This window comes from Pelophylax lessonae (assembly GCF_965119305.1).
Source record: "Pelophylax lessonae genome assembly, chromosome: 6".
Classification (NCBI taxonomy): Eukaryota; Metazoa; Chordata; class Amphibia; order Anura; family Ranidae; genus Pelophylax; species Pelophylax lessonae.
The window spans coordinates 62164384-62192344 of NC_138773.1; the positions used below are offsets into that span (position 1 = coordinate 62164384).

The following is a 27961-nucleotide window of genomic DNA, read 5'->3' on the forward strand; positions in this document are numbered from 1 at the left end:
TTTAGTAATGTCACTGGTTTCCCCAAAAGTGTCAAAAATGTCAGTTAGGGGTCCGATCTGTCCGCCGCAATGTCACAGTCCCGCTAAAAATCGCAGATCGCTGCCATTACTAGCAAAAAATAATAAATAAATAAAAATGACAAATCTTTCCCCTAGTTTGTAGCTGTGATAACTTTTGCGCAAACCAATCAGTGGACACTTATTGGGATTTGCCCTCACTTCTTGTCCCATAGCCAAAACAGGAAGTGGTGACAATATAAAAACCAAACTGAGCATGTGTAGCCTGACTCCACTCTGTCTTATACAGAGATGTTTTGGGAACAATAAAAGAATGGGAGGATTTGTGTATACAGGATCTAACAGCCTTTATTCACAATGCAGAAGATTAGCCCCTTAGGTTCCACAGTGAGTATTACAAGACTGCTTTACTGCATATACAGACCGATTTTACTGTTGTGGGTTTAGTAAAACTTTAAGTTACACTAAGTTAGATAAACTCCTTGAGGTATATGTAAGAGAGTAGGAGAGATATGTTTTCCTCAGCCAGTGCATGATGTGTACAGTCTCTGTTGCAGGATGGGGTCCTTTTGCTGCAGAACAATAGGACGCGCTACTACCGAGAATTCCTAGGAGTGCTTGCCGGACGGAAGGTCAACCATGAGCTTGTAGGAGAGCCTGTACAGCAGTTGTGTGACCAGCTCCCTATATACTGGGTGAAGAAGAGTGACGGTAAGTAGACACTACCCAGCCAGGCAGAGGAACCAAGGGAACAGCCAGCGGAGGGAGAAAGAACCACATTTGCTGAATTGGTTACAATTAAAGCTGAACTCCACAACCTTAAGCCCCGTACACACGTACCGATGGTTGGCATACAAATGTTCCTCTTTTCTCCCCGGGATGTCGGTGTCTGCTGAAAAGTGCAAAGACAGCACAAGGACAGCACAAGAATTTTGTCCGCCGACTGCAGAAGTGATGTCATGTAATGGTTAACTTTCCCTGTGTTTTCTATTTTCTGAGCATGCCCAGTCTTGCAAATCTGCGGTCTGTCGGCCGAATTCTGTACTGACAGGCGAACAATCGTCCGTTCTGGTGTCGGCATACAAAAATTTTCATGTTTGCAAGAAAGACTTTTGTCCGCGGATTGTGCGCAGACATCTGTCGGAGGCACCATACTAACACGCGTACAATCGGCAGATCCTTCGTCCACCGACGTTTGTATGCCGACGATCGGTACGTGTGTACGGGCCTTTACTCTCTAGCACAGCTGTACAGGCTGCTCTCCTGAAATGAAATTTCTTACTCTGATTTCACTGCACACTGTGAGCTTCTCACAATGTGCATTAAAAGCTGCAGCAAGTTTGATAGTGCCCGCCTCATTTCCTGGCTGGAGGACATCCAGCCCCATTCAATTTGCTGTATTGCTTAAAGCGGAGTTCCGGCCACAAAATCAAGCTTGTAGATTTTATATCATCCGCTTCCTTGTCCTTACCTGAGCAATAGTTGGATATTCCCAGCCTTTTTTTTTTTTCTTACTTACCTTAGTAGAGAGCATAATATACTCACCTTACCATCCACGTCCTCCTCCTCGGCCGCGCCGTCACTTCCTGTCCCGCAATGCGTCTTGGGAGCTCTTACTCGTGGCTCCCAGGATGCAATGGGCGGTGACGAAGGCGGCCGTCTGCTCCTCTCATTACATGATTTCCAAACAGGAAATGACGCGATGTTAGGCGGAGCACAGTACTCCACAGTACATAGTACTGGGCATGCGCGAGATTTCGCGCTGGATTCACCGGCCTCTGCCCACTACAAACAGGAAAAAGGCCAGACATTTCCCCACAACGGACTCCGCGATCCAGGACAAAGATGGCGGCGCTCACACTAATTTTTAAAAAGTAAGATTTAGTGCTTGCAAACATATTATTCCAATCTATGAAACATGATTAGCGGATGTATAGAGGTCGAAGGGTCACTATTTGGGGGACATTAAGAAAAAAAAACGATTCTGTGGCCGGAACTCCGCTTTAACGTCGGTAAAGGCAAGCCCAGCCACCAACCTGTCTGTGTGGGCTACACAAGTGTGTTAAGGCCCGTACACACGATAAGAAAATCTGAAGTAAAATTTAGTTTGACAAACGATCTACCGATTTTCGGATTGTTAGTATAATGCTTTCGACAGCCGATTACGAATTTTGAGGACGACAAAAACTGGATGTACAGGCTATAAAACTTTTATCGTTCGTCCAAAAATAATAGGAAGAGCAAGACTACGCATGCTCAGAAACTAAAGAATACATACAAACAATTCAACACATGACATCGCTTCTGAAGTTGAGTTCTGTCTTACAGGAATTTTCATATGAAAGTAACCTCTTCACTTTCCATGTGAGACTACAATGCAACGAAAATTGGACAGAAATGCGTTTGATAATCCGATCGTGTGTACGAGGCTTAAGTCTCCAGACTAGAGGCAGATAAATACAAACACTTTGAAAGAGAAAACTACCGGAGTTAAGCTTAAGGCCCCTTTCACACTAGCAGACCGATCAGATCCGCCTGTCAGTTTTTCAGGAGGATCTGAACGGATGCCCCATGCATCTCTATGGGGCAGCGGATGTCAGCTGAGACATGTCCGCTGACATCCGATCCGATCCTGTCTGTCAAATCCGGACAGATAGAAACCCTATTTTCCATCCATCCAGCGGATCGGATGAGAACAGACAGGCGGTCCGTTCTCATCCGATTCCCCCATAGGGGACAGCGGGGATCTGACACCTCCGTCTCTGCACACAGCACAGAGACGGAGCTGTCATGCCCCTGCTCAGTGGGGGATCGGCGGAATGGAGCCGTGTGAAAGGGGCCTTAAAGTATAACTAAAGACATTTTATTGTATTTTGTTTTATATGAGTGTTGATGCCAAAACACACAGGAGGGTGCAAACTCCTAGTGCATTACCTGGGAATTATTGTAATAAAAAGCAAAAATATAAAAACTGGGTACTTACAAAAGTGAGAGAAGGTAAGGCATAAAAATGGAGCAGGGATCACGTGAGCAGAACAGGGATACTTTAGTGTTATCGGTTAACCACTTCTGGACCAGAAGGATTTTCCCCCCCAGGCCATATTTTGCGATTTGGCACTGCGTTACTTTAACAGACAATTGCGCGGTCGTGCGACACTGTACCCAAAAAAAAATCGATGTCCTTTTTTTCCCCACAAATAGAGCTTTCTTTTGGTGGTATTTGATCACCTCTGCGATTTTTATTTTTTGAGCTATAAACAAAAATAAGCGACAATTCTGAAAAAAATAACAATATTTTTCACATTCTGCTATATAACATTCCCAAAAAAAATTTTTAAATCAAAAGTTTAACATTTTAGGCCAATTTGTTTTCTGCTACATATTTTTGATAAAAAAAAAAAAAATCGCAATAAGCGTATTTTGATTGGTTTGCGCAAAAGGTATCGCGTCTACTAACTACGGGAAAGATTTATGTCATTTTTAGTGTTTTTTTTTTTTTTACTAGTAATGGCGGCGGCGCCCTACTCCCCTTTGAGTTTGAATATTGAGTGGGACAATAACTGTTATATCAATAATAGTTGAGAATTGCAGAGAATGTATTGATGGAACTAGTGGTAATGATAAGAAAGCATTAATATAGCTGTAGCTACTAGATTTTTGTGTGAGTCTCAATTAATTTTAAAATTCAATTTTGCAAATTTTATTTAGTTCTGTAATAAAATGTATATATCTGGGAGGATGCTTTGTATATTTGCTAATAGGGCTCTCCCTTAATAGGTTTAATTTGGTTAAATGTTATTGATATATATTTAAATGTATTAAGCGTACCAATTTTTTGGGAATGCTTACTGATATTCTTCCATTAGATGGCGCTGGGAGCAGGCCAGGTGGTGATATTAACTAAGCACTTTAGACAACATTTACATATTCAGCGATTGGGACCTTCCCTTTAGGGAATTGATGGTCCAATTGTTGCGATCCTCCCGGGTCTCCAACTGTATATATTAGCACGGTAAGGGCGTGTGTGCGTGCCCCTGATGACGAAACGCATCAGAAGAGCTACGCACACACGCTACCACGGATACGCGGTGGATGTTGGCCATTTGCATCCTGGAATGACAATCAGCTGAACTTACACAAATGTTTTAAAGTTTTCTATGTGAGTGTTACTCTTTTTTTTTTTCTTTTTAAATAAACCAGCCCAAACAGTATCACGCTATGTTGGTTACCCTTTATTATCATGCCTGGTGATTTGAGTTCATCTCAGTTGGGGAATAATGTACAGAGGGCTGTATACATCTCCCCATGATGCAATTCACCCTGACACTATGGAGGATTTTCGAGTGATCTGGATCTTTGGTTCCATTCATTTTAAAGAAAGCGCATCTGACCACTCCTATTAGGGGGGTCACACTACACTTGGTAAGTGTGATGTGAAATCATTGGCTGGTGACACCTCTGCGATCATTTTTTCACTACTGTCACGGCATGTGGGATTTCTCATCTTGATTGCTTTGAAGTACATTTATTGGACTGTTAATTTATGAAGTACATAAATTGACTTTATTAGGTTCAAACAACGCTTTCTGTTTATCTAGTGCTGCACTATTTTTTTTTTTTTTATACTTTAGACCACATACTTTAGCAGCTCTCCTGCTTAGTGTGGTCATTTTCTAATAGGAAAGCATACTAGCAGGAACACCAGGGATTTCGCATAAAGGAAACAATACAAAGAGAACAGGAGACTTTCTCATACGAGTACATGGTACAGCAGCCACATATCAGGAATATGTTGGGGTAACAAACGCTTTAAGCCAGCCATCAACCGATCAAAAATCAGCCAGTTCAGCAGGAACTGGCTGAATTTCAATCCATCTACGAGCAGGCTTATTGTACTGAAGTTAATCCATCAATCGACTTCAGTACAACAAGCCTGTCAGGTTTTTTTTTTTGCCTGACAACTGCTGGCAACTTTAGTTGCCAGCAGTGATCACTGTGTTCTGCCGGCAGGGAAAGCTCTTCGCTGGCAGAACACAATAGCACTGCGGGAGGGATTCCCCCATTAACCCTGACTGTTGATGGGGGAATCGAGCAATTTTATTTCCTTCAACCCATGGTTGAAGGAAAGAAAATTGCACAATGTATAGTCTGCTTTGGTTCATACATACATATAGCTAAATCATACCAGATCCTGGAACACAGTGGAAGTACAGCTGCAATCATTATGCATCCAGACTTTATATCTTTGTCTGATCAGACAGCTGTCTGCACCCCATAGATCTGCAAAATGTATCAAAGACATTAGAGCCCAACCTGTGGCCCTCCAGCTGTTGCAGAACTACAAGTCCTATGAGCATTGGTAGCCTGACAGCTACAAGCATGACTCCCAAAAGCAGAGGCATGATGAGACTTGTAGTTCCGCAACAGCTGGAGGGCTACAGGTTAAGCACCCATGATAACTGGCTCGTGTATGGATACAAAATAAAGTGTGATCTACCTAATATATAACATTGTATCTTCCGATCCCTACAGGTCCAACAAGACGTCTCATTTATCTCTGCATCGACATCTGTTTTCCCAACAACATCTGTGTGTCCGTCTGTTTTTACTACTTGCCTGACTAAGCTGGACCTGAGGGCACTGGCTCCACACGGCTTCGCCCGGACGGTCCCCTTGAAGCAGATTTGCACATAGTCCGGCACTTCCATTTTTTTTTTTTGAGTTTATAAATGTTTGACCTTACTTGTGCAGCTGGACTGTGCCGCGTTTTGCACATTCCCTACTAATGAAAAAGTGGCTGCCAGCAATTGTATGGTTCTCCTTCATCCCTGGTCAAAAAAAAAAAAAAGAAGACTTTTTATCCATGAAAAATAATTTGTTTTAGATGTTGCTTAAACCAGTGACTTTACACGATGAAGCTTGGGAGATGGTCCAGTGCAGCCCTGACCTCCATTCTATAAAAGCTGGAGAAGTATAGTAATGGGCGGGACTGCATGTCACATAAGGGTTTGTCCTGTGTTGTTCAATAAAGTTTATTGAATGCATTTGTGCAGCACTTGGTAAAGTAATTAGTATCTGTGTCAATAAAGCGGATCTTCACTGCATCTGTGCACCACAAACCAAAAACACTATTTAATTCATTTTTATTATTTAAAAGCAAACTCCCCCATCCATCCACATCTTTCTGCTTCATTTTGTTGAGAAATCACTTTGAAAAACACCCCCCTTGCATTTCTGGCTGTGGCCATCTTGAGTAAGATGATTTATGTAGCATTTACTTCCTGAAATCCATTTGCTCTTAGCTCAAGCATGCATGCAGGAGAGTGTGCTTAGCTAAGAAAACCCCTCCTCCCCTCCTGAAGACTCCTGGGATGTATGACATCATTTGCCTAGACAAGAAACCAGGAAGTAACTGAAGAAATGTAAAAAAAAAAAAGTTTAAAACAAGCAAATATGATATACTTTCCTATCTATTTACTAATGATAGCAGCATGATGATTAAAAAATAATCAAGGTTGATTGGGAGAGTGAAGTTCCACTTTAAGTATTTACAGCTGTTGGACATCTTACAGACCCAAAGCAATTTCAGGAAAAACTACCAGCCTTTCTATGAAAAGCACATTTTAATGTCAATTTACAAAAGTCTAACGCATGCGATATTTTCTTCATATTCAATTTTTTATTATCACTTCCATTTGCTAATTCATCAGCCGAAACATTTTCTTTTCGGCTCATTAAGCTCGGATTCACACATTTGCAGTGCAATACCACACACCCAATAATATGTGGTGCAGGGAGGCAGCCTGGCTTTTTTAAAAACAGTGCACTACAGTCCATACATGGTTGACATCTGTGCCCTTTGGTGCAATGAAGCACGCAAGTTTGTAGTGGGTTGAGGTGCCATAAGCAGTGGTCTCTCTTCAGAGGTCCAAAATGCCCCCTGCTGAGTCAGACCTGGAGCTCTCCAATAAGCAGGATATATATGCTTTGCAGAAAGCAGATTTATAGGTTTAATCAGGCCATATCCTGAGTATGCCATCCAGTTCTGGTCACCAGTCCTCAGGAAGGCTGTGCTGGAACTGGAGAGAATCCAAAGAAGGGCAACCAAGCTAAAATGGGGGGCTGGAGGACCTCAGTTATGAGGAACGTCAGCAATCATTAAACTTGCTTTCACTGGAGAAGAGACGCTTAGGAGGTGATATGATCGCAACATACAAATATCTTAAAGGAGTTGTAAAGGCAGAAGGTTTTTCTTATCTTAATACATTCTATGCATTAAGATAAAAAGCCTTCTGTGTGCAGCAGCCTCCTCAGCACCCCCATCTCTGTCCAGCAATGTCTACAAGTCCCTCGGCCATCTGGGACTCTCCCTGCTGATTGCCTGAGACACAGCAGCTCTGCCACTGGCTCCCGCGGCTGTCAAAGTCAACCGGTCAATCAGGAGAGAGAGGGGACGGGGCTGAACGGCAGCTCTGTGTCTGAATGGACACACGGAGCTGCAGCTTGGCTCGGGTGCCCCCATAGCAAGCTGCCTGCTGTGGGGGCACTCAACTGAAGGGAGGGGCAAGGAGCAGCAAAAAGGGACCTGAGAAGAGGAGGATCTGGGCTGCCCTGTGCAAAACCAACTGCACAGAGCAGGTAAGTATAACATGTTTGTTATTTAAAAAAAAAAAAAAAAAACACACAAGACTTTACAATAACTTTAATGATGTCCCTAGCATAGGGAAAAAATAGTGGTTTAACCCTAAACTGCGTAGATTTTTTTTTTCTTACTGCTAGGGTGGTTAGGAAGTGGAATCCCCCTCCACAATCGGTGACATTTAGGATGTGGAACTACCTTTCACAATCGGTGTCAGCGGGAGGTGTGGATAATTTAAAAAAACCTTTAGATGGGCACCTTATCGAACACAATATACAGGAATATGGGAAACGACAAAGACATATTGTAATTATTCACACATGCCCCCACCCACACAGGTTGAACTGGATGGACTGGTGTTTTTAATCAAACTAACTGTAACTTAGCAGTGGCAATTCGAACCTCTGAAGAGAGACCACTGCTTCCACATAGAAAGCAAGGGTCCCTCTCTAGAGCATGCTGTCAGGGGACAGGCTTCTCTACAGGCTGTGGCTGCTTTCTATAGAAAACAAACTGTAAGACTTTGTACATCTTTTATTTTGATCAACCTGGAATGTATTCAGCAGATTTAAACTGAAAGTTCAATCAGGCTTTAACAATAAAAGCTCCCAGTAGGTGGGATTCACAGAGCTGGGATTTCAATTAGAAAAAAAAAAAGACATTCAACCATATTCATGAGTATTTTGTCCATGCCAGCCCCTTCAATACTGGCCAAAATATTGAAGATTTGTCAATGAATTCCATAAACATAAGAAAGGTATACTGCATTCTCCAGTAGATATAACAAACTGACAAATCCACAATATTAAATACTGCTTTAGTTGAATAGGTGTTGCACAATTTATAAAGGTTCAACAGAAAATGTGTTGCTTAAGAGATTATGCCAAATCATTTTACATATGGCATGGTCCTACTAAGAATGTAGAATGTATACCTCAAGAGAACCAATCAGCAATCAGCATGTGTAACAATCTGAATCTTCACTCTTGAATCATTATAATAGCAGAGCCTTTCCTCCCAGAGACTGGTTTTGATTATCCTCTTCTATTCTCTCCATGTCATAGTGTCAGGTTGTAAGGTCCTTCTTTCATCTGCCTGAGATCAGTGCTGATAACAGGCACTCAGGAAACTGGTATGTAACAAAACCAGCAACCCTAGCAGCGTGGACAAATTGTCAACAGCCATGAGCTCAGGTGGGAGACAAGTCAGTTCCCAAGGGGGCTTTTAGCCTGACATTTCTGCTCTGACAGGGAGAGAATTCAAATGAATAACAAAGCACAAACTGCTTTTCTCCGTGGAAATGAGACTGCATTATTAGAACTACTTTAGAGTAATGGTCTAGATCAGGGATTCCTAAACTATGGCCCCCCAGTTGTTCAGGAACTATAATTCCCATCATGCCTAGTCATGTATGTGAATGTCAGAGTTTTACAATGCCTCATGGTATGTGAAGTTCTGCAACAGCTGCAGGGCCGTCGTTTGGGAATCCCTGGTCTAGATCATATGTGCTCAACAGGTGGCCCTCCAACTGTTGCGGAACTACAAGTCCCATCATGCCTCAGCCTTTGAGAGTCATGCTTGCAACTGTTAGCCTTGCAATGCCTCATGGGACTTGTTCCGCAACAGCTGAAGGGCCACAGGTTGAGCACCCATGATCTAGATCAGGATTTCTCAACTAGGGTTCCACCAGGGAGGTTGCAAGAGGTTCCTTGGGCATGAGTAATTTCTGCCTCTCAGATAAGTTCCCACTGACACCACTGATCATTTTAGCTATCTGGAAGGAGGTAATTCTTCACAATGACCATCACACTAATGTATCATGAGTTTTAGATATAGCGATTTTTATCAGGGGTTCCCTGAAACCTGAAAGTTACTTTTTAAGGGTTCCTCAGTGTTGGAAAGGTTGAGAATAGCCGATCTAGAATATAACACATACCCTTCCTGACTGACACTCTAAAACTCAATCCGGCTGCCATGTAATCATTTCAAAGAACCACCTGTTCAACTGTGGTTATCTTCCCCAACTGGAATTCTGACATTTTTCTTCACTTCAGAATAAAAGTCTCTTTCTTTGGCTGTGTTTGTAACCCAGCAGAGTGAATTGAAAGCTGAACCTTATACCGAGGGCTCATGGAATTAGTTTGTGTCAGCCCAACACACTGTCATTGAATGCTAGACAGACCACCGCTTTCTGGTGCCCGCTGTATTCTCTCTTGATCTCACCGGTCTCTACACACCACAGCCGAGCCAGGTTATCTGATGAAGCTGCAAGAAGAAAAAGAGAATTTTATATTTAAAAAATTATTTGTATCCTTTGGAATTACTAGAAAAATATGAAACTAAAGAGTTGCTTTTCAGGTCAGTTAAAGATTTATTAACCTATACACAGTATAAATCAGTAGGATGGCAGGAAGAAAGGTGAAAGATTATGTAATAGCCACACTTAAGCCCGTGTTCACACTGATACGGTGTGGGACACAGAATTAATTCACACAGAAATACAAACTGAATCAGACACTCCAGGTTATCCACATTAATAACATATATATATTTTTTTATAATACGTTTCTCAAAGCGGTGGAAGTACATCAGTAAGGATCATTAGAAAAAAACTGAATTTAAATTAATTTAACTGAATTTAATTCAACTCAACCCCCAGAGGAAAGGACAATATAAATATGACAACTCACTGGACTATATTAAATTGTCACTTTTTTTTTTTTTTGATAATCAAGTATAATTAGAATGTACAAATCCTTGGTGACTATTTTATTATAAGGATTTGTACACTCCTATTAGGTTTGATTATTAATATATTGACAATTTATTATAGTCCAGCGAGTTACCATATTTATGTTGTCCTTTCCTCTGCACCGCAGTCGCACCAAACTCATGCAGGTCCGCACCAGAATCGGATCGCATGGCTGTTCACACCCACACAATCTGATTCTGCAAATAGCACTGCATTTTGCAAACTTATTTCAGGGTGTCGTTAATTCAACATACACTCCGCAATCAGTTTGCATATAAGGTTTGTGATTTTGACACGGTGTGGAATCCGCAGCTAATTCGCTGTGAATTTGCACATCTAGTGTGAACCGAGGCTTAAGGATAAGTTCACCTTTGGAACATAGTACATGTTCCACTTGTTTTTAGGGCGGAACATGTAACATATTCCAGTATCTGCAGCCTCTCCCCCCACTGTGTGACAGCAGGCAGGAGATCTTCTCCCCACACACGCTGTTACAATGTGAAAACAGCGCCACCTTGTGGGGCACCGCCCACACGGCCGTGTCATTCATTCATAGTTTCCTGTGAATGAATGCCAACAAGTACCAACATCCATTGCAGCTGACAGCTTGTAGTTCTCAATAAGCTGTGAGGGTGCTGGTGAGCGCCGCTTGTAGTCCATGGAGCTTCCTGCTCATAGGTAACTGCCCGTCTGTACAAGCTACGAGCAGACAGGACGAGATTGCACTCTGCTGATCACGAATGCAATGCTTTCAGGCTCCAGAAGAGAAAAAAATAAATACATTTACATTTTTCTTTACCTACATGATAAATGTGCATTTATTATTTTTTACAAAAAGGTGAACTTAGCCTTTAAGGTGTAACTCCAGCCAAATAGCTAACAAAATGTGGGAAATGGCAATTGTGGATAATTTTTAATACCATAATAGGTTTTGCACATTCCTGTGTCACCTGCCTGCTCATCGGACTATAACAAGCCAATCTTAAAATTTACCTTGCAAAAAAAAAAAAAACAAATACAAAAAATTAAGTAAATGCACATTTTTGCACATTACCTGCAAAAAAAATGTGCAATTACTATTTGTTTTCTTAGGAGCCTGTAAAGCATTACCCCACAATCAGAAAGTTGCAGGTGCAGTGTCCGCCTGTACCTCTGATCCGGGCAGACAGTTACTTCAGTCCAAGAAGAATCAATGAACTGCGAAGATGCTTACCAGCGCCCAAAAACAGCTGTAAAGGCTGTCGGTACTTGTAGTCTAATCATTCACAGAACTATGTGAATGAATGACGCGACCATGAGGGCGGAGCATCTCATGGCTATTCTTTTTAAATTGTGACAGTGGGTGCAGGGAGAAGATCCCCGGCCCATCACAGGGACAGGGGGATCGTGGGGAAAGCTTCAAGAGCGGAAACATGTTACCTGTTCAACCCTAAAAAGGCGTGGAACGTGTAAAATGTTCCCAAAGGTGAAGTTATCCTTTAACATGTGTAATGAAAAATGCCCCCACACCTCCCCCTCAAGTTTCCGGTGGCTGAAAACACTGCTAAACTATGGTTTAATTACTGCTCGTTTTCACCATGCCTTTAGGTCAGCTGAGCCATTGAAAACAAAGACATTCAATATGCAGTAACACACCATGCACTGTGGTGGAAGCACCCCAATGTACCCATGTTGTAGCACAATGGATGGCATTTTAATGCATTACTATGTATTGCTGGTCATTGAGTTACCAAAAATGTTGCAGGTCTGATATTCAATTGCTTGTGGTACGTTAGCAGCTCATTCAAATTAATGGGCGGCCCCAACATAACATGCGTTAATCTGCAATATAATGCGCATGGCATGGTGTGAATGAGCCCTTACTGTAGTTGCTTACTGGAGTTAGCCTTTAATTTGTTTGTCTCCTACTTAAAGTGGTTCTAAAGCCTTAAAGAGATTGTAAAACACAGAAGTTTTTTTTTAACTTAATGCATTCATTAAGATAAAAAAACCTGTGTGCAGCAGCCCCCTCATACTTACCTGAACCCATCTTTATCCAGCAATGTTGCAGGGGTTTCTCAGCTGCCCAGGACTCCCCTCCTCATTGGCTGAGACCGCAGAGTGGCATAATTGGCTCCCATTGCTGTCAAAGTCAGCCCAACAGCCAATCAGGAGAGAGAGGGGCCGGGGCTGGCCACAGCACCATGTCTGAATGGACACAGTAAGCTGTGACTCTGCCTGGGTGCCCCCACAGCAAGCTGCTTGCTGTGGGGGCATTCAACCGGAGGGAGGGTCCAGGAGCACAGAAGTGGGACCCAAGAAGAGGAGGATCTGGGCCACTCTGTGCAAAACCAACTGCACAGAGCAGGTAAGTATAACACATAAAAAAAAAAAAACGACAGACTTTACAATCACTTTAAGGCTTTTCATCTTAATGCATTCTATGCATTAAGGTGAAGAACCTTCTGTGCTACAGCTCCCCCCCCCCCCCCCGCCCTCCCTTTTTCTTACTGAGCCCAATCAGATCCAGTGATGTGCATGAGCACAGTTGCTTCTGCGGCTGTTTCTCTCCTTATTGCACAAATTGATAGTAGTGGCTCCTGCTGCTGTCAATCAAAAGCCGTTACGTAGCAGTAGGACTCGGTGAGAGAGCAACCTGATGAAGAGGAGGGGCCTGGAGCACTGGTGGGGGACCCCAGAAGAAGAGGATTGGGGCTGCAATGTGAAAAACCATTGCACAGAGAAGGTAAGAATAGGCATGTTTGTTATTAAGAAAAAATAAATAAATATCAAACGTTTAAGACTCCGTTCACACTGGGGCGACCTGGCCGCCTGACAGGACGTCGTAGGTCGCCTGCCATAGAGTAGCTGCGGACCCGTTCTAATAGGAGCGACACAAGTCGCTCTGACTTAGAAAAAGGGTCTGGAGCTTCTTTGGGGCGACCTGGAGCGACCTGCATTGACTTCAATGATATGAAGTCTGTGCCGGCCGCTCCGAGGTTGCGGTGCGAGCTGCTCACCACGACCTGTGAGGTCGCCGCGGCAAGTAGCGTCGCCCCTGTGTGAATGGGGTCTAAAACCACTTTAAAGTCTATCAAAGACTACTCTGTCCACATGGTGACAATTCTGCAGTGATTTCACTGCAGAACAAACAGCGTTTTCACCCTGTTAAAGAAAATGGAAAATAACAGATTTTTCTGGCAAGATCAACAGGTAATAAAGCTATGTTACAATATATATATGTATATATATATATATATATATATATATTTTTTTTTTTTATTGTTGACAACTCCACTTTAAGCACATTATATCTGTACCTGTAACAATGTACTGGGAGTCCCCGGAGAAGGCACAGTCCCACATCCAACCTCTTGATGTCTCTCCCGGGTTATTACTCTTTATACTCAGCTCTGTCATCAGTGAGAAGTTGGAGGTCCTCCAGATCTTGCAGGTCTGATCGGCTGAGCATGTGGCCAGGAGTCTACAAAAAAGGACAGGCGATGAATTCTCCAGCACACTACAATGGGCAGAAGTACAGCAGAACATTCTTTATTCTCATGTGCTCTGCTGGTAACAACTGCAGAAACAGAAGAAGATCAGCTCATTCTCCATGCGACAGCTAGTGTCTAGCATTCCTGTTTTCTAACAAACAAGATGCCAGAAAGACAGGCGAGAAAATGTTTTTTCTATAGGAATGTGACACGTTCTCTTAAAAACTCACCCCTTCTGCTGATTCTCAACTTTGCTGTGCTCCCATAATGCACTATTCCTTTGTTGGAGCCCTTTGGAAATACCTGGTACTTTCAGATAGGGGGAACATGTTGCCTTTTTCCCCTACTTCCCAGGATGCAGTGCTTGGCGCATGTCAGATGGAGAAGGGGAGAAATTCTTGAACCCTTTTTAAGCTTTGATGCAGAGCTTACACAGGGATCAGACATAGGGCTTTGATAGGCAAACAGTGTAGGGAAGGTGGGCTATCAAGAGAACCTGTCACTTTGCCAAGAATAGGGAAAAAGTCAGGTTCCCTCTATACAGAATTTAAAACTTAAACACCTTAGGCTGTAAAAAGGTAAAATCGGTTGGACTTTATTCATGTGTTCCTGGGACTATAAATTCTTGCTGGCAGGAGATGTGTGAAAATGTTTCACTTCTTGGTTATCTCATCCTGTTGCTTTTGTGATGTAGCACTGTGATATCAACTCCATTCCTTACACTCCACCCTTTCCTTTTTTTTTTTTTTTTCTTCTTCCCCTCCCTTCCCTACATATGCATGTTTGTGTCAGTGTGTTGTATGCATTTGGATAGGTGTAATTGGACTGACAAATTACATATTTCACAAAGCCATTGTGTTTATTGCCTACGTGTACCCTGCTGTGTTCAATTTCTGTGTCATATTCTGTTATGAAAACCATCAAACAAAGAATTTAAAAAAGAAGTTCAATTGGGTTTTATGGCTGGCTTCACATCTATGCGTTTCCGTCTTCATTTTTCAACATGCGTTTACATGTGCGATTATCATTTTCTTGAATTATGTGATCAGCGTCTAGAAAAGTGTGAGAAGAGCCTACAATGTAGCTAGGTCAGGAGAGCATAGCCTGCTAGGCAAGTCTCAGCATCCATTCATTTTCAGTGCAGGTGCCTTCTGTTCTCATGCACTCCTATTAGCTTTTATGGGTACCTCAATGCACATCAAAGGATGAAAAAAAACATACCTAAAATATTTTCAATGAAACAGATCAACACGACGCAACTATGTAAACAAGATCCATTAAAAACATTGGGATGCCAGGTAACATGCATTTTGATGCATCATAATGCCACTTTACGACACAAAGGTTTGGACTGGACCTAAAGGAAACCTGCACTGAAAGAAATACATAGACTATCTCCGATGACCTCCATGGCCCTGAAGCTTTCTGATTTACTTATCAAGATCAATCATGCAGCAATTATATAGGGGAGACCTCCACATTCGGGTGTAACCAAAAAAAAAAAAAAAAATCTGCCAGCACTACGATCTGTGACACTAAATCTTTAAAAAGTATATGGAAAAAAGTGCAGCACTAACATAATATCAAATGAAGAACTCCTCAATAATTGTCTTCCACCAAATGTAAAGAAGAAGCCCATCAAACCAGTGTCAACCTCAGGTAAGTATAAGGTACCTTAGCAGTGGCAACACCTCATGACGCCTGTTATGACGAAACGCATTGGGTGGGGCCAGCAGTAGTGATGTCACCATGCACGCCGTTCCCAGAAGCGGTATTACCGAGGAGACCGCAGCTGATCGGATGGTTATGATACTTTGTGATTCTGCACTTTTGATTTTTATTTATGCGAGTGTGCACTTTTTAACTCTTTAATAAATTCTTGGATTTAATTTTAGTACATTATCAGAATCGTTCCTCTTGTATGTTGCTTACATTTGGGGAACTGCTGGAGTACTTGATATGATGCCTATCTGAAGATCTGTGGAGAACAGGTGGCTGAATTTTTTTGAGCACTTTATGACCATGCTTTTATAGATGGCTATACACATCTGGTAAGGTACCCTTTATGCCCCCCTAGGTGGACACTGGTTTTATGGGCTTTTTCTTTACATTTGGAGGAAGACTATTATTGATGTGTTCTTCATTTGATACTTTGTTTTAACAAACAGAAGTTAATTTTCTTCTGTTCGGACATTTGGGAGCACAGACTTTTTTTATTACTTTCTACTTTATATTAGTGACTCTCGAGACCACTTCTTTACATGGACACTTAAGTGGATTTTTCGTTTTATGTATTATTATGGTTTATAACAGGTTTATGAATATGCATTTATCTATTTAACACAGAAAATTAAATCTATTGGTCTGGGTATGCGCTCGGGGTCAGTCTTTCAGAAGATCGGCACAACTGCAAGGCAACTAAAATTTTCAAAATTAGGCTCCCAACTACTATGAAGACATAATATTGACTCTAAAAATGAAATCTAGAATTTATTTATGGGCAACACAAAAAATGTCCTTTCTAACATCTGTTATATCTGCAGTGTGAACGCCTCTACTGCTGTTACTTCTGTCACAGTTCCTGCTGGAGACACCTGCAGTGTACAGATCTCCTCACTATCTGTGTTTCCTCTCCTGCTTCTTCTCGTTTAGTTCCACATCAGCCATTAGGTCACCAGGCTTCAGAGGGCTTCTCTAACAGGAGGAAGTGAAGCCTGGTCTTTACTAAAATGGCCGCCTCCACACTGAGACACAGCACAGAGCAAAGCATGGTAAGTCAGTAATTGGGGGAAGATCAGCTGCAGAGACCCTGATGGCAATACTGGTCAGCAAGGACCGGGCAAGATTTGATCCATGTATGGGGAAGCACATACATCCTGTCAAGTTTTTTAAACCCAACTACTGCCAGAGGCTATAGCTGCTAGCAGTAATCATTGTGTTCTTCCAGCCGAGAAGCCTCCCTATGCCCCCTGAAGGCAGAACACAATAGCCCTGCGGGAGACATTCCCTCATCAAACACTGACTGTGTTCTGGAAAGAAAATGGAGAAATTTATGGGCTGCTTTAGTCCTTTGCTCTCTGCTTGGTATTTTTTGGCACAGCTCCTTATTAAACATAAAAAGACGAGTTGTCCTTTAAAGAAAGGTCTGGTAATCAGGTACAGTTACCATACTACAGACCCTAGGCTCAGGCTGGCTTTTCTCTACATCAGCTAACTATACACTTACGTAGAGTCAGGGCTGAATTTACATCGCAGAGCACATCGCTTGTGAGCGGGGATTTTGGTTTTGGGGATAAGTTGTGTCAGGTCTTCTCCGAGGCCTCCTGTCAAGTTCCAAACAAAGCAGTTTCCCTGTAAGCAAGAGAAAATTTATCAGAGCTTCTATATAAAAATGATAAGAGACAAATGGCCACATGTATCAGAGTGCTTAAATGCCCATCTCCAGAAAACCTAAAAGTCTGAACTGCAAGGGTTAACTGTTCGTTTATGTCTAAGGGACTTAAAGCAGTTTGACTTACCTGATCCTCCGCTCCCCCCCCCCTGCAGACGGCGTTCCCCCATGTTTCAGCGGTGGAGTGTTCCTCAGCTTCCTCACATCCAATGCAGAGCTATGGTCCTACATCAGTCTTGATGACATCAGAGGGCCTTAGACTGCTGGAGCACAGAGAAGAGGCTGCAGAGAGCAGTCTAGCAGCACAGAGAAGACTGCAGGAGCAGAGGATCAGGTAAGTAAAAGTTACTTTACCAAGTACCCTAGACAGACACAAGCAGTTAACCTTTGAAGTGCCAATCAGATTCAAACCTGGGCTGGCAAAATGTCAGTTGCAGGAAGTAGAATTCTGATTGATATGGAAACAAACTAGGACTTTAGATATGATGATGAATGAGAATCAAGAAGATCAAGTGTGGGGTGTGGCATGTGAGCGGTCGCATCTCACAGGGCTCCCGGCATTGATCCTTCTCGGATCTTTCTCCCAGCCAGCTAATTTGGCCAAATCAACTCCTCTCCTGCCCAGCACATAGCCCTGACCCAGCGGAGGCCTCTGATCCATGCGGCGTCAATCATGCTGACCAGAAAGGTGGCCAAAGAGGACAGTACAGGCTGAGGTACAACATGGCGTGGCGGCCCTCTCCCAGCACGGCTTATGTGGGGCAGACAGAGGGAAGGAAACTGTAACTAAGACACCTAAATCCCTTAAGACAGCAGGGAAAGACCCCTCTAAAGATATGCGGTGTTATACTCAGAGGCTAGCAGGCTCTTCTGGACAGGCTACGGGGATGATCTTAATGCCACACCGGCCATCTTCCATACTGGGACTGCAGATTATCCAGCAGCTCAGGCCTCAGATGTCAGATCAGCTCCTCACAGACCACGAGGAGGGGGAGGAGGATGGAGAGCAACCAACTTTATCAGAAATACTTAGAGCAGTAAAAAAGTGCACGGCACCAGTCAATACCCAAGAATACTTCGGAGGCTGAAAGAGGAGGTAGGAATAATACGCCAGGATTTACAAAAGATGAGCGAGCATACCACAGCATTGGAAAGCAGGATAAGTGATGTGGAAGTTAAGCTGGCTCTACTTGTTAGAGACACTCTTTCCATCGCAAGGCTGGTAAGGGCCACGGAGATGAGAGCAGAGGACACAAAGAATCGTCCAAGACGTAATAACGTGTGAATTGTGGGTCTCCCAGAGAAAGTGGAGGGGAGGGACTCCACAAAATTCGCAGAACTGTAGCTCCTGGAGCTATATGGTAAAGAGTCCTTCACTCCCTTATACTCAGTGGAAAGGGCGCATAGGGTGCCGCCAAGGCCACATCCTCCAGGACGCCCACTGCTCACTATCTTGCCACGGCTGCTAAATTAGAAGGATAAGGAAATCATCCTTGGTAAAGAACAAGAGAGAACCGCAATATCCTGTATAATGGAATTAGAATCTACTACTATCCAGACTTTTCAGCAGAGGTCCAGAGAAGCAGAGCCTGCTTTGCAGATGTTAAAAAGAGGCTCCAGCATCTTAGTGCAATACGCCATGCTTCTTCCGGCCAAACTTACTGCCAGAGGGCAAACACACTTCTTTGAATCAGCAACTGATGCATCAGAATGGTTGGACGCCAATGAAAATACCCTACACCATGAATAAGGAATGACATTTTAGGGGGAGCTCTGTACATCCAAGTCTACAAAGCAGCCTCATAAAAAAAAGCCATGTTTCTTTTTTTTTTTTTTTTGCCAGTGTTACAAATTAAAAGTGGAAGACTGAACTAGAAATGTAGATTCATATTTATGCTGAACTCCAGGGAACTTTCAAAACTACCCTTGCATTTACTCTATACAGGTCCTGGTGACCTTTGTAATGGGGAAACCCAACATTTCCTCTCACTTCCTGTTGTGTCTACGCAACAGGAAGTAATAGATAATCTCCCCAATGGGACACAGGTGGCAAAAAAAATCTCATGGTTTTAAGTATTACCTTCTCTATATAAAATGCAAACAGCTTAGTGAATATACTTTAATGATAGCTTCTGTTATTAATGTGTCCTTAGTTGAGACTCACTGAACCGTTCACGGCAGCCATGTAACTGGCATCGGGGTCGATATGGACGGAGTTCACAGCCGCATCGGCCTCTGGAATAAGCTGCTCATTCTGGTCAGTTTTTAAGTCCCAGATGTGGATGGCACCGCTTTGATCTCCAACAATGAGCTCAGCCTGAAGAGACACAGTAAATATTAAATGTATACAACTGAAAAAAAATAGTGAGTGTTAAAAGGCCTAATACTTCTAAAATAACATGTACAAAAAAAACATGACATTGGAGAAAATAACATTTTGACCTGTTCTCTTTGTAATTCTTCCACTGTGTGAAATCTCTGGTGATCCTGCCAGTCCCCCTGCTTTCTTATTTCAAACTGAACACGCTAGGCATGAGAACCCATCAATCCCATCGTTGTCAGTTTTCTAGCTGTGCTGGGAGAACAGCCTGCCTGTCCTCCAATGGTCAAGACATGCCTGCCCTCCGCGCAGCCATTTACTGGTAAGATCAGTGTACTGCGGTTTCTTTACCCCTACTTCTTTAAGCCCCTTGAACAGCTGAGAGCAGAGATTATGTTATCAGCTATAAAAGGTATTAATAAAAATCTCTATCCCTGCTGTCTGCTCCCTCTTCCCTCCCTGCACATCACCCGGCCACACAGAGAAGAAGGAGCACAGCTGACTGTCGGCCCCAAAAAAAAGACCAAAGACCAAAAAAAAAAACCCAGCAAGTGGTGGATTTGGATCCCTCCCATTCCTGGCGCTCTAAGGCAGCTACCCTTTTGCTGGCCCTGATCTCCAGCACTGCTTTTTGGATTTGGAAGCTGGCTTTGACTTCTTGATGGATCACAGCCAGCTCCTCACTGCACGTGCCAGATTGCATGGGACAAGAAGACTAGTTCTGCAGCCCAGCCTCATGGGATTGGTTATGTACCCCAGGAGGCTGCAGTTAGGTGGGACAAGGTGACATTAACCTTGCATAGGTGAGGATTGAGGAAGAAGGAGTTACCGACCTAAAAAAAATTCCTGCAATTCAGTTACAGGCTGGAAGGAGGGAGAGAACGAGTGTTACTTCACTTTTTTAGTCTCACTTTAACCTCAGATTTGGCCAAATTCTTAATAGACAATAATAAACTAGGATCAGAGAGGTGCACAGAAGGAGTCAACACCAACCACTTGAATGTTGCTTGAGTGCTCTAAAAGCTCACAAACTCCTGGGTCACGCTTTAAAGCATTTGTAACCCAAAAAGAAATGTGCTGTGTAACTTGTCCCTTTTTGTAATGTAATATACCTGGCTGATCCTGCCTGTTCCTTTGTCCCCCCATCTCTGCTGACCACGATAATCATGGCTGCCGATCCATGATACCGTGGTCAGCTTACATGCCTCTGTCATCACGCTGTCTGCTCTCTCTCCTCTCTGTCTCTCCCCCTCCCTCCCTGCTTGTCAGTTCCGATGCCTGTGTGTGAGAGAGCGATCCCCTCCTCATCCCTCCCCTCCTCATCCCTCCCCCTCCTACTGCTCTTCCCTGTCACTTCAAATACTTCTAAAAGTAGCTTGCTTCCCCTCCGTTTTATCAAAATCGAAACTACTAGATGTCAGGCTTTTTAAAAAAAAAAACTCTTATCGTAAATACCCCATCTCACAGAGGTCACATTCCTCTGCTGGCCAGCTGATGTCAGAGGGTTATCTCAGCCCCTCCCTCTTCATTCCTTAAATGGGGAAGATCAAGCAGAGGAATGTCACTGACAACAAGTCATTGCTGTGAGATAAGGAATTTACAATTAGAAAAAAAAAAAAAACACTGACATATAGTACTGTACATCTTGATTTAACAGAGGGGATGGCAGTGTTTTATCATCCTGACATTACAACAACTTGAACTACAAAAAAAACACTCTGGCTGGCAACAGATGAATCTATTTTTTTTTTCCTTCAATTAACAAAATGAAGATTTCCCCTTCCACACATGAAGTGGATGAAGGAATCTTCTCAGCTGTGCTTTTGTATTCTGAAAGCGAGGACTGCCCTGCTGTCAGAATACACTAATCCACGCTGCAGCCTCTAACCGCATAAACATTTTCCACTTTCCCGTTCGTGTGGGAATAGCCATAGATGGACCAAAAAATTTTGATCCATCTATGGGCAGCTTTAGGGAGATAAAGGGCCCTGGGATTTAAAGTAAATGTAAAAGTTCTCTTTTTTTTTAAAAATAAAAATAACAAACATGTTATACTTTCCTGCTCTGTGGAAGGGTTTTGCACAGAGCAGCTCCAATCCTCCTATTCAGGGGTGCCCCACCGGCGCTCCTGGCCTTCATCGGGTGCCCCCGCGGAAAGCAACTTTCCATGGGGGCACCCATGCGAGCGAGCTCCTGAGTCCCGCTGCAGCATCCATTGACACACACAGCAGGACTAGGCCCCGCCCCCGCCATGTCACTGGATTTGATTGACAGCAGCGCTATCAATCTGTCTGAGGACAGAGACAGCGGCTAGAGCCACTGGGCTCGTGCACATTACTGGATTGGATTGGGCTCAGGTAAGGAAAAGGGGGGCTCTGGGGGGCAGCTGCAGCAAAGAAGGTTTTTCACCTTAATGCATTACAACTTTACAATCACTTCAAGTGGCTAGCAAAGCTCCCGGGGCATTAGCACAGCTGTCTAATGGTATGTGCAGACAGTTATGAGTATCTGCAGCAAAAACTTTTCCTTTTATTTTAATAAAAAGTAGAAAAAAATAAACCTTTAAAACGTTGCCACCGTTTTACTGCTGCGTGAGGTTGTTTGAGAGATTCCCCCAACTTCCTGTCCTGGTGACCACTTTACCAATAAGGAAAAATCTCCACCAGCATACAGATGAAATTAAAAACATTTATTTTATTTTTTTTTTATAGTACAGCAGGGAAAGGCTAGAACCATCGTCAACTTTTTATTGCTGTTTCCACATTCGAGATTTTTCATCTCACTTCCTGTTTTCCAGTTTTGATGACAAATCTATTCCTGCTCCATTAAAAAAAAAAAAAAGTATATACTTTAAAAATGAGTCATTTAAGGACTAATATACAAAAAAAACACAAACAAACAAGGACACTGCATTTTTTTCTAAGGTGCTGTGGCTTGTACACTTTTCCTTATAGTGCAGAACATACACCCCTATTGTCTTCTGAACACAAGCTATACACAACACGATACATAATAATAATGGAATCATTTCTCTATGAACTGGCTGATCCCAAGGCTTCAGCACAAAAAAGCACAGAGTTGGCTTTCCGGGAAGCTGCCTGAAGGTAATACACTTCTCTTCTGTTCATATACAAAGAGGCATTGTACAACATGAAATCTCCCAAATAACAAGGTATCATTGTGTCTGCAGGCTTATCTGGGGTGTAACTCCTAGCCGCAGGCAGCTGACCTATCCGCGTCTAAAGAACACTTTTATCCAGACTTTAAAAATCATCATGTGCATAGAACTTCTACCCTTAGTATACTGGGCCACTAAAAATACATTACAACATTGTTTTTATAAAAAAACTTTTTAACTTCTATTTATTTATTAACCTCTTGTGGACCACATATCGCATATGTTTGGTGCCAAAGAGGGTGGATGTTAATGTGTCCATGGGCGAGCAAGATTTTTGTGCTGAGTGTGCTCACTGCGAGCTCCCAGCACAGTGACCGAGTTGTTATAAACAGCTCCTAGTTTCTAGTAATGATTGGGGGGCCTGTGGGACCAGTACCCCCTCATGTGAACACTGACAGCCAATCACAGTGGTCACATGATCAGGCAGCTAAGTAAGGGAGTAAGTAAATCCTAAAGCAGTGATTTAAAGCAGCCTTTTTTAACCAGGGTGCCGTGGCACCCTGGTGTGCCTCCTGGGTTCTTCAGGGGTGCCTTGGCAAAATGGCAACAAATTGCCACAGGTTTTTACTTTGTAGAATTACAACTCTGGGCACCATGCGGGTCAAGCCACTGGCACCCTGACAACCCTGGGCACTGTGCGGGTCAAGCCACTGGCACCCTGACAACCCTGGGCACTGTGGGGGTCAAGCCACTGGCACCCTGACAACCCTGGGCACTGTGGGGGTCAAGCCACTGGCACCCTGACAACCCTGGGCACTGTGCGGGTCAAGCCACTGGCACCCTGGCAACCAGTGACATCACTGGTTGATAAGGAGAATGACGGGTGCTTGCACAGCATCCTTATTTACTCCTCCTCATCCTTTCTCCATCAGCACTAGGGTCACATTAGTAAATAGAAGAAGAGAAACTGAGGGAGAAGAGAAACCCTAGAATACTAGTCCGTACCAGTTTGCAATAGTGGAGGAATAAATCACTTCTAAATGTTGGATGGCCCATGTGTATGGATGTTGCTGCGTTATGTAAAACTATTAGTTTAGGTTGTTTTTGACATTTTAGAAAGGGGTGCTTCAAGATTGTGCAGAATTGTTAAGGGTGCCACAACTAAAAAAAGGTTGAGAAACACTGGTTTAACTGCTTTACCCACGCTCACATTGCTGCTACTGCGGCAACGTGGCTCGTTATCGTCCAGCGACGTAGACCTACGTTGCTGGACTCCTCCCCTTGTGGGCGGGGCATGCGTGCCACCAGAGGCTCGCTCCCGCTGTTTTCAGTCACAGCGGGAGTCGGGCCAGGGAAGGAGCGGCGGTTATCACCGCTGCTCTTCCCCGATCGTCGGGGAATCGAGTTTGGAGATCCGCCCGCTTGTGTAAACAAAGCGGGCGGATCTCCTAAGTGACAGGCAGGGTCAGATTGCAAGGTTCAGCATAGCTGAACCTGCGATCTGTCCCCGTTTCACTCAGTCACCTCCCCCTACACATGTCAGTAAGCACCAGGCATACATTAACCCCTCCCTCTCCAATAAAATTAACCCCTTCCCTGCCAGTGTCATTTTTACATTAACAGTGCATATGTATAGCACTGATTACTGTAGTAATGTCACTGGTACCCACAAAAGTGTCAAAAATGTCAGTCAAGGGTCCGATCTGTCCGCCCCAATGTCGCAGTCCCGCAAAAAAAAAAAAAAATCGCAGATCGCTGCCATTACTCGTTAAAAAAAAAAAAAAAAAGACAGAAATCTTTCCCTTAGTTAGTAAACGCAATAACTTTTGCGCAAACCAATCAAAATACGCTTATTGCGATTTTTTTTTTACCAAACATAGGTAGCAGAAAACAAATTGGCCAAAAAATTTTGATTTTTTACATTTTTTGGGGGGGAATATAAATATAAAAAATGTGAAAAATATTGTTATTTCTTCAAAATTTTCGCTTATAGCGCAAAAAGTGAAAAATCGCACAGGTGATCAAATACCACCAAAAGAAAGCTCTGTTTGTGGGAAAAAAAGGACGTTGATTTCATTTGGGTACGGCGTTGCACGACCGCGCAATTGTCAGTTAAAAGTCGCATAGTGCCGAATCACAAAAAGTGGCCTAGACGTAAGACAGCAAAATCCTCCAGTGGTGAAGTGGTTAAAGCATTATTAAGCCCGAATGTTAAAAGTGATCACATAAAGAACACCTACTTCCAGCTTGTTTGAAAATACAAGCCGGTTTCAAGTCCATTCAATTCAGCTACAGATTGTTTATATTTTCTCCATAACAGCACTTCCTTTTTTTTTTTTTTTACAGTGGCTTCTACTACTAACAGCTAATGACTGACAGCTCAGCATTGTGCATGTATGTGCTAGTGCTGATGGGAGCTGTAGTCCTTTGGGTGGAAATGGAGGATATAGGGGGTGTGCACTCTGAGGTGTGGTATTACTAGTATTGTAATTCAAACCTTTGGATTTGGAGTACATGAAAAAAAATAACATTATCAAAGATATTAAATGCAAGCAAATAGGGAACATGGCTTTGAGAACAAGGGTTTAACCCTTTTTACTGCCAAAGTAGTTTTTGCATCTTTTGCACGTCTAAAAAATAATTTTAGGCCTGAAGATTATGTAAAACCCCAAAAACATATATACTTTCTGAAAACCGACACCTTAACTCCTTCACGCCGACAGTACATAGATATGCGGCCTCAATGGACTGGGCTTTTTTTTCATGGGGCCACATATATGCATATCTGGTCTTTGTGCTTTTGCGTTGTTCTTTGGTGGTAGGTTATGGTAGTAACAAGAAATATATAGCTACATTTAAAAAAATGTTTGTTTTTTTTTACTATTTTGGCCAAGATTCCTTTGATAGCAAAAAAAAAAAATCAGGAGATATATCAATTCCATTCCCATTTACCACCAAATGAAAGCACAATTTGTCCAGAAAAAAACAAGGTATAATCTAGGGATAGGGTAGATGTGATTCCGCGCTTAGGATGGGGGGTATATATGTAAAGATCAACACCACACCTAGCTGCTGCCCACTTCAAGAAATGCAACCCTATAAAGGGAGCATTTAAAGAGAATAGGAGGAAGGAGAGAAGTGATTGGCGCTGCCTGGTGGGGTGCTTAGGGAATAAGATCTTACTATACTGATGGTAGGGTGTTATATGGAGATCTGTACAAAAGCTGCTGATAGGATCTGTGCGTAATCTATTTAAATGATTTAGCGTAGCAAATATCAAAAACCTGTATAATACAGGACAGGTTTATGTGCAAATAGACATCAGATAAAAACTTATTAAAATATATCAGCAAATATATACCATAAATACAATCGTGCAAAAAAGTGCAAAGGTGAGTGGCAAATGTGAAGTAGTAAAAACAATATTGCAATTATGAAGTTCAATAAATAATGTCCAATAATAAATTAACACCCATAAAATAACAGTCAGTAAATATGATCATAAGTGTACCAATAAATATAAGTGCGCAAATAAATAATATATATATATATATATATATATATATATATATAGCTACCAATGAATGAGTGAATGTGAAAGTGCAAAGGTGCAAATTTCCTCTTAATATATAGCCGTGCAGGAAAAATAGCAGTGTAAAAAATATAAAAAATGAAAAAATATATATAGAATATAAAAGAATTCAAAATATATATAAAAATATAAAAAAATATGTATATATAGCAGTATCAAAAAAGTGTCCGTATAATTTATCAAGTAAATAAGTCCAAACACATGTGCAATCTTGGTGACTCTGGATCCAGAAAGAAGTCCTAAATAAGTGCGATCCGTATAAGGTGGAAAAAAAGAAGGTGCTCCTTTATCTATGCCCAAAGTATGGTGGGTGGGCGGAAAGAAGAAATATTCCCCTGAGCCTGGGGTCCTGCGCTTACCAGATTCCCTTACCCCTACAGGGGTAAACAGCGGGTCGATTATTAGGGGATCGCTCCCACACACTGGCACTCAGGATATCCCCCGATCTTGGTTCCTCTCCTTGTTGGTGTATAGGTGTCAGCTCAGTATGTGTATATAGGGGTCCAGTACAGTAACCGGCTTGGAGCTGCAAATAGATGGTCCTGCTAAAATATTGGAGAAATCTCAAGGTTCTTCTTAATTTCTTGCTCATTAATTAAAGTATATTATACTTCCGGCTTTTGGCAGGGGCTTGTACCCCAAGTATGCAGTCCCAACACATGTGCAATCTCCCGGGAGAGTAAGGAGCTGGAGATACACCTGGGAGACTGAACTGCTCAAGACAAGTGTTTGTTTGCTGCATGGTGGCTGGAGACTTGACGGCTGCTTGGGACTGCATACTTGGGGTACAAGCCCCTGCCAAAAGCCGGAAGTATAATATACTTTAATTAATGAGCAAGAAATTAAGAAGAACCTTGAGATTTCTCCAATATTTTAGCAGGACCATCTATTTGCAGCTCCAAGCCGGTTACTGTACTGGACCCCTATATACACATACTGAGCTGACACCTATACACCAACAAGGAGAGGAACCAAGATCGGGGGATATCCTGAGTGCCAGTGTGTGGGAGCGATCCCCTAATAATCGACCCGCTGTTTACCCCTGTAGGGGTAAGGGAATCTGGTAAGCGCAGGACCCCAGGCTCAGGGGAATATTTCTTCTTTCCGCCCACCCACCATACTTTGGGCATAGATAAAGGAGCACCTTCTTTTTTTCCACCTTATACGGATCGCACTTATTTAGGACTTCTTTCTGGATCCAGAGTCACCAAGATTGCACATGTGTTTGGACTTATTTACTTGATAAATTATACGGACACTTTTTTGATACTGCTATATATACATATTTTTTTATATTTTTTATATTTTTATATATATTTTGAATTCTTTTATATTCTATATATATTTTTTCATTTTTTATATTTTTTACACTGCTATTTTTCCTGCACGGCTATATATTAAGAGGAAATTTGCACCTTTGCACTTTCACATTCACTCATTCATTGGTAGCTATATATATATATATATATATATATATATATATATATATATATATATATATTATTTATTTGCGCACTTATATTTATTGGTACACTTATGATCATATTTACTGACTGTTATTTTATGGGTGTTAATTTATTATTGGACATTATTTATTGAACTTCATAATTGCAATATTGTTTTTACTACTTCACATTTGCCACTCACCTTTGCACTTT

General features: G+C 42.4%; 2 protein-coding genes across 3 annotated transcripts in view; one reads left to right on the forward strand and one right to left on the reverse strand.

Moving 5' to 3' along the window:
* BRICD5 (BRICHOS domain containing 5) overlaps window positions 1–5771 on the forward strand; it is a 44870-nt gene extending 39099 nt beyond the window's left edge. For both annotated transcript variants that reach the window (XM_082261277.1, XM_082261276.1), the window contains exons 5-6: window positions 576–729; window positions 5551–5771. In XM_082261277.1, the coding sequence (XP_082117403.1) occupies window positions 576–729; window positions 5551–5642 (246 nt within the window). In that variant the 3' untranslated portion in view covers window positions 5643–5771. The remainder of the gene's footprint in view (window positions 1–575; window positions 730–5550) is intronic.
* Window positions 5772–9782: 4011 nt separating this feature from the next.
* MLST8 (MTOR associated protein, LST8 homolog) overlaps window positions 9783–27961 on the reverse strand; it is a gene marked incomplete at its 5' end in the record, with an annotated part of 45527 nt that continues 27348 nt past the window's right edge. Inside the window, 4 exons of the mRNA XM_082262214.1 lie at window positions 9783–9922; window positions 13709–13872; window positions 17109–17233; window positions 19438–19590. Of these exons, the coding sequence (XP_082118340.1) occupies window positions 9804–9922; window positions 13709–13872; window positions 17109–17233; window positions 19438–19590 (561 nt within the window). The 3' untranslated portion in view covers window positions 9783–9803. The remainder of the gene's footprint in view (window positions 9923–13708; window positions 13873–17108; window positions 17234–19437; window positions 19591–27961) is intronic.